The sequence below is a fragment of the Mesoplodon bidens genome, assembly GCF_964165515.1.
Source record: "Mesoplodon bidens genome assembly, chromosome: 1".
Classification (NCBI taxonomy): Eukaryota; Metazoa; Chordata; class Mammalia; order Artiodactyla; family Ziphiidae; genus Mesoplodon; species Mesoplodon bidens.
The window spans coordinates 148,533,849-148,547,884 of record NC_138176.1 but is presented as its reverse complement, the minus strand read 5'-3'; the positions used below and the strand labels follow the sequence as shown (position 1 = coordinate 148,547,884).

General features: G+C 35.7%; 1 protein-coding gene across 3 annotated transcripts in view; it reads left to right on the top strand.

Moving 5' to 3' along the window:
• The window catches only part of WDR19 (WD repeat domain 19), an 88,928-nt gene that overhangs the window by 31,453 nt on the left and 43,439 nt on the right, over positions 1-14,036 (top strand). For all 3 annotated transcript variants that reach the window (XM_081250413.1, XM_081250412.1, XM_081250414.1), the window contains exons 15-16: positions 9,621-9,770; positions 13,811-13,958. In XM_081250413.1, coding sequence (XP_081106539.1) covers positions 9,621-9,770; positions 13,811-13,958 — 298 coding nt within the window. The remainder of the gene's footprint in view (positions 1-9,620; positions 9,771-13,810; positions 13,959-14,036) is intronic.

Below are 14,036 nucleotides of genomic sequence, written 5' to 3'. Positions count from 1 at the left end.
GTGATTTGCCAGTGTCAAGTGCTTTTGTAACTATAAGCAATTTTGATGGCACAACGGCTTTGGAGTCTGGACAATCTGGGCTCAGATACTAGCTGTCTTACTTGCTACTTCCTGCTTGACACGTCCCAGCCTCATTTTCCTTATCTAGACGCTTTAAGGATTTAATTTGATGACAAATGTAAGACACGTCATTCAACTTCAGCTCTCCAGTGCCTACTGGAGATGTGCCTGCTAAATGCCATTTAGTGGGCATTTAATTAAAATTAATTGAATATTGAGAATCCCACTTCAATGTTTTCTCTTTTGAACCACCAATACCCTGTACTCCTAAATATTACATTAGCCACATATACATAAAACGTAGTTTAGTAATAGCATCTTATATTTGTAAAAAAGTTTTCAGAGTTTTTCAAAGCATATCATACCTCTTACCTTGCTTAGCCTCTAGAAGAATTCAGTAAAGTTGGTTTAAAAAAAAAAAAAGCATTGTTTTCCACGTTAGAAAACAATTATTCACTGTTTCAAAGGTTCCATTTTCTCATACTGTTTTCTGAACCGAGCATATTTTAAAACATGCTTATTGCCAGAAGAGAGACTTTTTAAATTTAAGTTTGACCACAAATAATGAGTCTTTGAGCTGTATACACAAGTAGGGTGGGTTTCATGTATCAGGTAAAGTGGTAAATGATACGGTAAATAAGTAGTAAATATAGTCATAAATATATAAGCAGAAAAGTTTTAGAGATAAGGATACTGAAGATTAAGTTAGTAAGTTTGTAGTAGAGGTGGACTTAACAAGCAAGATTTTCTGATGGAAAATCTACTCTTCCCACTGTGCCACACAGCATTGTGAAGTAAGAACTCAAAGTGTAGTAATCTGCCAATAACGTAGCATTTATCTCTATCTCAGTTTCTTTTTATTATTGAGGTATAATTGACATATAACATTACATTAGTTTCAGGTGTGCAGCATAATGATCCAGTATTTGTACATATTGCAAAATGGTAACCCTCTAGTTAACATCCATCACCACACAGAGTTACAAAATCTTTTTTTCTTATAAAATATCTCATTCTTGAGTGATTCGGAAAATATCGGGGTTTTTTTAACAGCTTTATTGAAGTATAATTGTTATACAATAAACCACACTATTGAAAGTCTATAATTTGATAAGTTTTGACATATGTATATCCTGTGAAAGCACCATCAACTTAATCAAAATAGTGAACATATTCATCACCCCCAAAAGTTTTCTCATGACCCTTTATGATTCCTTCTTCCCGTCCCTCCCCACTCAGTGCTTTCAGTCACTATAAATGAGTTTGTCTTTTCTAGAGTTGTATATAAATGGAATCATATAGTAGGCGCTCCTTTTGTCTGGCTCAGTATAGTTATTTTGAGATTCATCCATGTTGGTGTGTGTGTCAATAGTTCATTCCTTTTTCTTGCTGGGTAGTATTCCACAGTATGCATATATCATAATTTGCTTATCCATGAACCTATGGATGGACGTTGGTGTTACTTCCAGTTTGGAATATTTACAAATAAAGCTGCTATAAACAAATTTGTGTTCAAGTCTTTGTATAAACATATGCTTTCTTTTCTCTTGGATAAATGCCTAGAAGTAGAATGATATGTCATATAACAAGTGTATGTTTAACCTTTTAAGAAACTGACAGACTCTTCTAAATTAATTGGTTGTACCATTTTACATTCCCATCAACAGTGTATGAGTGCTCCAATTCCTCTACATCCTCACTAACACTTGATATGATCAGTCTTTTACATTTTAGCCACTCTAATAAGTGTGTAGTGATACCTCATTGTGATTTTAATTTGCATTTCACTAATGGACTAATGATGTACAACATCTTTTCATATGCTTATTTGCTAGCTGTATATCTTTGGTGAAGTGTCCAAGTTTTTTGACCATTTCTTTTTTTAAAAATTTACTTATTTATTTATTTATTTTTGGCTGCATTGGGTCTTCGTTGCTGCGTGTGGGCTTTCTCTAGTTGCAGCGAGCAGGGGCTACTCTTCATTGTGGTGCACAGGCTTCTCGTTGCAGAGCACAGGCTCTAGGCACGCAGGCTTCAGTAGTTGTTGCACATGGGCTCAGTAGTTGTGGTTTGCAGGCTCTAGAGCGCAGGCTCAGTAGTTGTGGTGAACAGGCTTAGTTGCTCCGTGGCATGTAGAATCTTCTCAGACCAGGGCTTGAACCCGTGTCCCCTGCATTGGCAGGCGAATTCTTAACCACTGCGCCACCAGGGAAGCCCTTGACCATTTCTTAATTGGATTGTTTGTTTTCTTATTGAGTTTTGACGGTTCTTCACACATTTTGGATTCAAGTCCTTTATCAGATATATGCTTCGCAAGTATTTTCCACCCAGTGCGTGAGTTGTCTTTTCAGTCTCTTAACAGTGTCTTTCAAATAGGAGAATTTAAAAATTTTTGACCAGGTCCAGTTTATCAATTTTTTTTTTTTTTTCAGTACGCGGGCCTCACTGTTGTGGCCTCTCCCGTTGCGGAGCACAGGCTCCGGACGCACAGGCTCAGCGGCCGTGGCTCACGGGCCCAGCCACTCCGCAGCATGTGGGATCTTCCCGGACCGGGGCATGAACCCGCGTCCCCTGCATTGGCAGGCGGACTCTCAACGACTGCGCCACCAGGGAAGCCCTATCAATTAATTTTTTTATAGGTTGTGCTTTGGGTGTCATATCGAAGAAATTTTTGCCTAACCCAAGGTCACAAAGTTTTTCTCTTATGTTTTCTTCTAGAAGCTTTCAACTTTTATGTTTTACATGGAGGTCTGTGATCCATTTTGAGTTAATTTTTGTTTATGCCGTGAGTATTGTGGGTTTTTTCCCTGCATATAGCTATTCAGTTGTTCCAGCAACATTTGTTGAAAACACTATTATTCTGTTGAGTCGATTTTGTACTTTTGTCAAAAATCAATTGTCCATAAATGCACAGATCTTTTTCTGGACTCTCTATTCATTCTCTTGATCTGTTTATCTGTCTTTACATCAGTATCACACTGTTTTGATTACTGTAGCTTTATAATAAGTCTTGAAATCAGGTAGTGTTAGCCCTCTAACTTTTGTGTGTCCTTTTCAAAGTTGTTTTGACTATCCTCAGTTTTTTGTATTCCCAGTTAGGTTTTACAATAAGCTTGTCCAGTTTTACAAAAAGCCTGCTGGGATTTTTATTGGGATCATTGTTGAACTTACAGATCAACTGCCATCTTAACAATATTGAGTCTTCCCACTGAGGAACAAGATACATATCTTCATTTATTTAGATTTTCTTTAATTTCTCTTAGCAATGTTTTGGAGTTTTCTGTGTGCAGGTCTTTCACATCTTGTTTCAGATTTATACCTAAGTGTTTCGTATTTTGGGTACTCCTATACATGGTATTGCTTTTTTATTTTGATTTCTGATTATTCATGTCTAGCATATAGACATGCAACTGACTTTTGTATATTCGTCTTGTATCCTGAAACCTAGCTAAACTCACTAGTTCTGATAGCGTTTTTTTTTTTTTTTGGTAAATTCCATTGGATTTTCTATATAGATGATCATGTCATCTGCTAATAAAGATAGTTTGACTTCTTCCTTTTCAGTCTGCCTTCTATTCCAATACATTGTTGGATAGAAGAAATGAGAGTAGACGTCTTCGTCTTGTTCTTGACCATTAAGATGATGTTAGCTGTAGATCTTTTACAGATTCCTGTTATCAGGTTGAAGAAGTTTTCTTCTATTCCTAGTTTACTAAGAATTTCTATGGATGTTGGATTTTATCAAATGCTTTTTCTCCATCTATTGAAATGATCACATGGGTTTTCTTTTTTAGTTTTTTATAATTTGTGGATTATATTAATTAATTTTGTAGTGTTAAGCCAACCCAGCATTCCTGGGATAACCCCCGCTTGATCATGATGTATTCTTCTTTTTATACATTGTTGAATTCACTTGCTAAAGTTTATTTCAAATCTTTATATCTATATACATGAGGGATATTCGTCTGCTGTTTTCTTTTCCTATGATGCTTTTCTCTGATTTTAGTATCAGGGTAATGATCATAGAATGAGTTAGTCATCTTCAATTTTCTGGAACAGTTGATTAGAATTAGTGTTTTGTTTTGTTTTTTGCCTAAATGTTTGAAAGAATGTGCCAGTGAAGCCTGTTGGGTGATCAAGCAATTCCTAGCAGCAGTTGAGTAGTACCTGCTAGGTTGGCTTGCTGCACTTCCATAGATTCAGCTGGTAAGGAGGAAGCAGTCCCAAATAGATGTATACAGCAAAGGCAAGATCATGTCATTAGAGCTCCCCACATCCTTAGTGCCACAGGATAATACCAAACCGAAGGGGTCAGATGCTCTTCTGTGTACTCTGTGGTGGAGGACTCAACTCTGCTACAATTAAGCAGTTTATACTCTGCAGCTATACACTAAGGAAGATGAATTGGACAATCCAAGATGAATTGGACATCATTGGAACCAGGGAAGCAGCTGAGAAATTCCTCATGGAAGTCAAGTCTTCCACAAGACAGAGAGGTGGATGAGAAATGACTCAGTGACAGGTTTTCACAAGAGTGCCCATCTCACCATGTTCCTTGTAAGATAACAGAGGATTCTGTCAAGACATGGGTCATACTACAGTTGAGCCTTGACTCTGTGGCATTGCAAAGTAGCCAGGTGCCATGGTGGAGCTGTTTTCCTACAAAGCCTTCTGGGCCTGGAGTTTTTTTATGGGAAGGTTTTAAACTATAAATTTAATTCCTATAATCAATATCAAAATATTTGGGTTATCTGTTTTTTCCACAAGTGAGCTTTGGTAGTTTCTGTTTTTCAAGGAATTTGTCCGTTTATCTAAATTATAAAATGTATAGGCATAAAATTATTCATAATATTCCTTATTATCCTTTTAAATATTTGTAGAATCTAGTAATATCACCTGTTTCTTTCCTGATTTGGGTAATTTGTGTCATTTTTCCTGATTGGTCTGCCTGGAGGTTTATCAGTTTTGTTTTATCAGTCTTTTAGAAGAATACAACTTTTTTGTTTCATTGATTTTTCTCTGTTGTTTTCTGTTTTCTGTTTCATTGATTTCTGCTCTGATCTTTATTTCCTTTCTCCTGCTTATTTTGGCTTTAATTTGTTCTTTTTCTAGTTTCTTAAGATGGAAGCTGAGTTCATTGAGTTGAGACAATTCTTTTCTAATATACTCCCTTAGTGCTAGAAATTTTCCCCTAAGTACTATCTTAGCAACATCCCACAAATTCTGATATGTTGTGTTTTATTTTTATTCAGTTCAAAATGTTTTACAATTTCTCTTTTAATTTCTTCTCTGATTCATGGGTTATTTAGAAGTCCGGTGTTTAGTTTTCTAACAATCGAGATTTTACAGAGATCTTTCTGTTATTGATTTCTGATTTAGTTCTGTTATGGTCAGTGAACATACTTTGTATGACTTGAATCCTTTTAAATTTGTGAGACTTACTTTATGGTACAGAGTGTGATCTATCTTGGTAAATGTTCTTGTGTATTTGGAAAGAATATGCCATTCTAGAATGTCAGATCAAGGTGGTTGATAATGTTCAAGACTTCTGCAACTTTATATATACTTGTTCTGTCAATTATTGAGAAAATGGTATTGAAAACTCAGATTACAATTGTGGATTTGTCTATTTCTCTTTGCAGTTCTGTCATTTTTTTTGGATTTATGTGTATTGAAGCTCTGTTATTAGGTACATAACCATTTAGGATGGTTATGTTCTCTTCATAAATTAGCCCCTTTATCATTTTGAAATGGAGTTGATTTTGCCTGATATTAATATAGCCATTCTAGTTTTTTAGAATGTTACCCTGGTATATATTTTTCCATTCTTTTATTTTTAACCATTTGTGTCTTTATATGTAAAATATTTTTCTTGTAGGCACCATACTAATTCTCACAATTTGACAAACTCTGCCTTTTAATTACAGTGTTTATTTATTTTATTTTTTTATAAATTTATTTATTTTTGGTTGTGTTGGGTCTTCGTTGCTGCACGCGGGCTTTCTCTAGCTGCGGCAAGTGGGGGCTACTCTTCGTTGCAGTGCGTGGGCTTCTCATTGCGGTGGCTTCTCTTGTTGCAGAGCACAGGCTCTAGGCATGCAGGCTTCAGTATTTGTTGCACATGGGCTCAGTAGTTGTGGCTTGCGGGCTCTAGAACTCAGGCTCAGTAGTTGTGGCACATGGGCTTAGTTGCGCCACGGCATGTGGGATCTTCCTGGACCAGGGCTTGAACCCATGTCCCCTGCGTTGGCAGGTGGATCCTTAACCACTGCGCCACTGGGGAAGTCCAATTATGTTGTTTAGACTTTTGAATTTAATGAGATTATCTCTGTGTTTAGGTTCAATCTACCATCTTGCTATTTGTTTTCTGTTTGTTCCATCTCTTCTTTGTTGCCTTTTTCCTCTTCTTTTGCCTTCTTTTGGATTGTGTATTTTTTATTATTCAACTTTATCTCATTCATTGACCTTATTAGCTACAACTCTTATTTTAGTGGTTGTTTTAGATGTTGTAGTATACATCCTTAATTTATCACAGGCTACCTTCAAGTGACATTATACCTTGTAAGGTATAGAGAATAGTTTAAGTTCATTTATTAGAATAGTATGTGTCCCCTCCTACCTCTGCTGTTGCTGTCATACATTTTATTTTTACAGGTGTTATAAACCCCATAATACACTGATATTAGTTTTGTTTAAACAATCAATTAAGAGATTTACATAATAAAAAATGTCTTATATATTTCTCCATATAGTTACCATTTTTGGTGCCCTTCATTCTATTATGTGGATCCATAGTTCCAGCTGGTATCATTTTCCTTCCACTAAAGGACTTCCTTTATCACTGTTTGTAGTGCTGGTCTGCTGGTGATGAATTCTTTTGCTTTTGTGTCTGAAAACATCTTTATTTCTCCTGCATTTTTGAAAAATATTTTTGCTAGGTATAGAATTGTAGGTTGACAGTTTTTTCTTTCAGTACTTTAAAGATGTTGCTCCTCTGTCTTCTTGCCTGCATTATTTCTAATGAGAAGTCGGTCCTCTTTATCTTTGCTCCTCTGTGTGTAAGCTGTCTTTTTCCTCTGGCTTCTTTTAATACTTTATCACTGGTTTTGAGCAATTTGATTGTGATCTGTCTTGATGTAAGTTTCTTCATATTTCTTTTGCTTGAGGTTGTTGAATCCAAGGGTTTATAGTTTTAATAAAATTTGGAACATTTTCAGCCATTATTTCTTCAAATATTTTTTTCTCCCTCTGTTTGCATTCCAATTTCAGAAACTCCAATTATACATATATTAAACCACTTTAAATTATCCCACAGTTGATGCTCTTTAAATTTTTTTATTTTTTTCTCAATTTCATTTTGGATAATTTTTACTGCTGTATTTCAAGGTCACTAGCCTTCTCTTCTGTCATGTTTAATCTGCCAGCAGTTTCATCCATCGTATTTTTCATTTCAGACGTGGTAGCTCACCTGCAGAAGATATATTAGAGTCTGTTTTTGTATCTTCCATGTTTCCAATTACCTTTTAAATATATGCCATGCAGTGATATTAACTGTTTTAGTTACATTGTCTGCTAATTCTAATATCCGGGTCAGTTTTATTGATCAGTTATTCTCCTTAATATGGGTTATGTTTTCCTACTTCTTTGCACTCATGGTACTTTTACCTTTTGGGGTGCTGGATGTTTTTGTATTCCTAAAAATACTCTCCAGCTTTGTTCTGGGATGCAGTTAATTTGCTTGGAAACAGTTTGACCCTTTTGAGTCTGCTTTTGTGATTTGTTAGGTAGATGTGAAACACTGCTTAGTCTACAGCTGATTACTTCCCACTTTTGAGGCAAGATCTTCCTGAATACTCTACCCAATATCCCATGAATTATGTTTTCCAATCTGGCTATTGGGAACAGTCACTCTTCCCAGTCCTGTGTGAGTGCCAGTCACTGTTCACTCTCATCCTTTTGGATGGTTCTTTTTCCTGGCTTCAGCAGTTTTCTCATATTTATGCAGTGATTAGTTCTCTGCCGAAGATTCAAGGTAGACCCTCTGAAGATCTCCAAGGTTCTCTCTCAGTGCAGCTTTCTCCTCTCTGGTACTATACCCTACAAAGTCTAACTGTCTCCTTCCCTGCCCCCACTGGATTCTTAGCTCTATCTCCTCACCTCAGGGAATCATGCTCCACCTGCATTTTCCCTCCCTTTGCCATGGCTTGAAAACTCTCTCAAGGCAAAAGCTGGAGCATTCACAGGACTTACCTTGTTTGTTTCCCATCTCTCAGAGATCTTTGTCCTTTGTTGCCTTATTCCAATATCTTAAAAACTGTTTTTTCATGTATTTTGTCTGTTATTTTTGGTCATTTTGGGTGGGAAAGTTAAATCATGTCTGTTATTCCATCTTGGCCTGAATAGAAATCTAAGATATTATCATGTGTTTTTATTTCAATTAAACTTTTTATTTTGAGATCATCATAGATTCACATGAAGTTGTAAGAAGCAATACAGAGAGATCCTAATAAACCCTTTTCCTAGTTTCCCCCAATGGTAATATTACACTGCATATCACAACCAGGGTATTGACATTAATAGTCAAGATACAGAACAATTCTGTCACTACAAGGATCCTTCATGTTGCTGTTTTATCTCCACATCCACTTTCCTCCTGCCCCCACCTCATCCTTAATCCCTGGTAACAAATAATCTGGCTTTTCTGGTGTATTCCAATGATCTATGTGTCTTCCCTCCACCAATACTACAGAATCTTGATGGCTGTAGCTATAAAAAAAAAAGTCTTGACATTTAATAGACTAATTTTCCCAGTATATTTTTTCAAAACTGTTTTAGCTATTGTAGTTCCGTTGCCGGTCCATATAAATTTTAGAATAATCTCGTCTGTGTCTACAAAAAAATCTTGAGATTTTTGTTGGAATTATATTAAACCTGTATATAAGTTCAGGAGAAGTAACATGTTTACTGTGACACCAATCCATGAATACAGTACACCTCTCCATTTATTCAGATGTTCTCTAATTCTTTCATTAGTGTTTTTTAGTTTTCAGCGCACAAATCCTATGCATGCTTTGTTGAATTTACACCTAAGTGATTTTTTGAGTGATTGTAAATGATATATTTTTAAATTTTGATATCTACATGTTCTTTGCTAACATAAGAACTACAATTGATTGTATCTGGCGGGTTTTTGTTTATTTTTTATTTTAAACTTAATTTTCTAATTTATCTATTAACAGCAAAAGTATTTAAAGTAACATGACTTGAAAGTCACTCTTAATATGGGTATTTCTTGCAAGTGGAAAACCTGAAAAATCAATTAAGCTTTAATATCACTAAGAATGTTAGAATTAATAGACTGTTGAATCACATGTGCATTTTCATTTTACTTATTTTCTTGGGTCTATACTTTGCTCATATAGTAAATATTATTCTTAGATTCTTCCTTTATCAAAAATATGACATTTTTTCCTTTAAGTTAGGAAATATGTTTAACATAAATGCTGAAAGTCTGTATTTTCTTAACTACCTTTTTTTTTCTATGACTGTATTTTTTTTAGACTGGTGTCATTCAGTATTTCTACATTGAAGATTGGCAATTTGTTAATGATTATCGACATCCTGTCAGTGTGAAAAAGATTTTTCCTGACCCAAATGGGACCAGATTAGTTTTCATTGATGAAAAAAGTGATGGATATGTCTACTGTCCAGTAAGTCAAGAAAATTTTTCAAATGCTTGTTTTTAAAAAATGCGACATATGAAGAAAAAAGTGTTTTTAAAATATATTCCATATATAAGATCATTTTCTCTTAAACCTTGCCAAGGATTGTAGTACTTTGTTATCATGTTTGTGATATCACGTTTGTGATCCGTTTTCATGACTATTTACATCAAGAAAAGTTTTTCCATTATTTTGCCATTTTTTCGGTGTTAAAAATCTTCCGAGAGACTTTTTAGTGGAAAGAATAGTTGTTATATTCTGTACCATTTTTAACCTTATTTACTGCACAGTATTACAGTGTATCTTCAGGTACATGAGTTTTCTCTCTAGAAATGCAATAGCTTCAGAGGACAGGGACTGTTTTCTGTCCTTTCTGCCCACCTCAGTTGATTTCCCTCTTCCCTTAAAGATCCTGAACATAAAGGAAAGGTATTTTTGTATTAGGTGATTGAAAACAGATGAACCCATTTTTAGGCTTAGTTACTCTTATTTTTAAACATCCTTAACTTTTTTGAGAATAGATTTAGATAAAGGAAATGTGTTTTTACATCATCTACTATACTTGAATTTTTCATTTATTTTTGATATCCAGTTAATGATTTGTATGTTGTTGGTCACAGTTCACACAGCCTACAGCTGCTCTTGGACCCACCCTTAATAACTGTTCCCTAAGCATCTGTGCTTCACCACAGTGAAGACATGATTCAATGAAGACAGCTCTCCCCTCACAATACACTCTCCTAGATATAAAGACTTTCTTCCTTCCATTTCTGTCTCTCTCTTTCTCTTCCTCTCCTCCCTTCCTTTCTTTATCTTCCCTTCATTTTTTTTCTTCTTCTTTTCTTTCTTTTGACAAATGTAACAGGTTTCCATGGGTGTCTGAATTATTTATGCCAAATTCCTAATATTCTAGTTCTTATTCAACCCATTTCTCAATCGCAAAACAAATGAGGAAAAATGACCTAAATAAAAAGATGACCTTGCGTTCCCTCTACTTAATAAGGAAATTCAATCCGTAGAGATTTCCTTTCTGGAACAGGGTATAAGGAAGTTAAGCTGCCTTGCTTCCTATGTGGGTTCACCCCAGGTGGAGTCTGCTGTTTAGACAGGGTGCACAAGAGGGTAGCAGGGTGCAGCGGGCATCTGACAGGACTGAGAGTGAGAAGTGGGGTCTGACGGCTTGGAGAAGGGCCAGGGGTAAGACCTGTCCCGAACAAGTTGATGCTTTTTTCTTTCTCCTTTTACAGTTCTCCTTTCCTTGATAATTTCTGTCAAAGAGGCTAGTGTGACCTCCTTCCTGGGGTTGGGATGAGGTTTCAGTGAGCTGATTTTTCCAAACATATTATCAGGCATAGGGTAGCTATTTAGCAGGGGTTAGTTAAAACTCTGCCCTCTTTACCTCTTTATCACAACTTAAAACCCTCACGTTCCAGAATTTTGTCACCTCTTGCTGCTCATCCCCAATCCCTTTTCCAAGTCTAACCTGCAACTCAGTTAAGTTAAAAAGAAAAACCCTGGTGAAACAAATCCGCACAAAAGAATGACTCCACGAGGGCATAGCCCCTCCCTAACCCAACATGGGGTTGGGTGTGAACTTCTTTCCAAGTTAGGGCTCATTGGTAGGTTAGAGTTTTAGGTTGTTGGACAAGATATCCAAGGGGCGTGTGGTACCCACAGGAGCGGTCCCTCTTTTAAATAATACCCAGTCTTGCCTAGGAGTGAGGCCAGCCTGGCAGGGAAGGGAAAGGAGAGCTTGTGGTGCAGAGCCTCCCCACACCTCAGACACAAGAGGAAGCTATGCTAAGGCCCTTGGACTCTTGACCAGAGTGCTGTGCTTTTTTTTTTTTTTTTTAACACTCACCCTGTCATAGTGTGCTACAATTGCAGCTTACTTTTTCATCCAACTTCAAAGTGAGAAAAACATTGCTTCTGTGATGGACATATATGAAAGTATATAATAATTCAAACCACAACTATTCCTCTTTAAAATTCCCATATATACTCGCAATTTCTCTTCATATGTACATTTATTCAACCTCTTTTCCCTCACTGTGTGGATGGCAAGGAAGTGACTCCTGTCATACATTAGAATTAGGAGAGATGGCTTTTTTCTTACATGTGCCCTAATGAAAACCTTGCACCCCATCACTCCCTATATACCCATAAAGGATGACTTGTGATATACTGTAGGAAGTTCATAAACAGAGGCAGTAGAGTATAGTAGTTTAGTGCATGGGCAGACAGACAAACCTGGATTTGAGATTAGTAATAATGACAACTAATATTTCCATGCTGAGTATGCTGTACATATATCAGGGATTTCTTTTAATCCTTACATCAGCCCCAGAGATAAATACTCCCATCTTACCATTTTACAGGTGGAGAAATTAAGGCATAGAAAAGGTAAGTCACTTGTCCAAGGTCACACAGTCAGCACATGGTATCAGCGGTGTGAGACTAGGCCAGCTTCCTCCAGGGCTCTCACTTTGATTGGATTCCCAGTTTCCCCATCTATAAAATGAAAATGGTTCCAGTACTTACTTTGTAGATTGTATAAAAATTAAATGGGATAATGCACATAAACCTTTCAGTATAGCATCTGCCACATAGTAAGCATTTAACAAATGGTTACCCCCTTTAAAACATTTCTACCATCTAACACTGGTGTGCTCATCCTTACAAACTGAGAGTCAGTATGACATAGTGGCTAGAAGCATAGACTGTGGAGCCAGACTGCCTGGTTCAAATCCTGACACTTCAACATATTAGCTGTATGACTTTGGGAAGATTTCTGTGTGCCTCAGTTTCTTCATCTGCAAAATGGGCATAATAGAATCTGTCTTATAGAGTAAGAGATTAGAATTCAATATATTAAATTATAATCTATTAAATTATATATATACTTTCATATCTTAAAGTAATTCTATATATTAAATTCAGTAAGTATAATTTACAAAAAGTAATTTATAAGGTAAATTAAGTACATATAAGTACAATAAGTATAATTAAATATAAGTACACTACTTGGTAAGCAACACTATCCAATAGAAATGTAATTTGAACTACATATATAATTTTAAATTTTCTACTAGTCACATTTTTTAGAAAGGTAAAAAGAAACAGGTGAAATTAATTTTAATAATATTTTTAATTTAACCCAATATTATCATTTCAGTATGTAATCAACATAAAAATTATTAATGAGATGTTTTACACTCTTTTGTTCATACTAACTCCTTGAGATCTGGTGGGTAGTTTACACTTACCCACATCTCAGTTTGGACTAGACACATTTCAGTGCTTAAGAGCCACATGTGGATATTAAATAGTGGCCATACTGTATTGTATGGCTGTATAATATTAGTTATTTATAGGAATTTTATATTTCATTCTTATTTTGAGAGGAAGATAGATTAGAGAGTAGGCAGGTGTTTCTTAGCTCCACATTGAGGATATATATAAGCCTATCTGCCTGAGGAATATGTGGAATTGGAATATGTGGACTGATTTTTTTAATAGCTTATATTACTGTAACTACAGTTTATGTTTGTTGGAATTGCACTGTAGAGAAGTTTTTGAAATAAAACATACCGAGTGTAATTTATTTAAATCTCAAATCATACACAAATTAATTTGTTTCTTCTCTAGTTGGAGCATTTCTGTACCCAGTACTATTGAAAATTTTCTAAGCACAAGTGTGTTCATAGTTTAAATTTCCATCATCTTGAGCAACTTCAACTTTTTTTTCTTAACCTGAAGTTTTGTGTCCAGACTTGTAGTTTTTCCTGCAAATTCACCAAATTTTAGATAAAATCCTTGATTTTCCATATAACTACAGTTTTTTTTCAAGCCAGACCTCTAGGAATGGGAAAAGAAACTTTTCTTCCTTTATCTTGGGATGTTGCTGAGTTGAATGTGGGTTGGTAAGCTTTGCCAGCTAAGGCTGTAGACAGGCTCCTTCCTACCAAGGCAAATGATAATGGTTTAAGTACAGACCTGGGGCAAATCTATAAATCCTTATTTTGTAGGTTAATGATGCTACCTATGAGATTCCAGATTTTTCACCAACCATTAAAGGTGTTCTTTGGGAAAACTGGCCAATGGATAAAGGTGTGTTTATTGCCTACGATGATGATAAGGTGTACACTTATGTCTTTCACAAGGACACTATACAAGGTACTTAATCACTTTTTTTGTACATTTAGTGAGAAATACATTTCCATTGCAGTGAAATTAAAACATTCCTTTCTGATG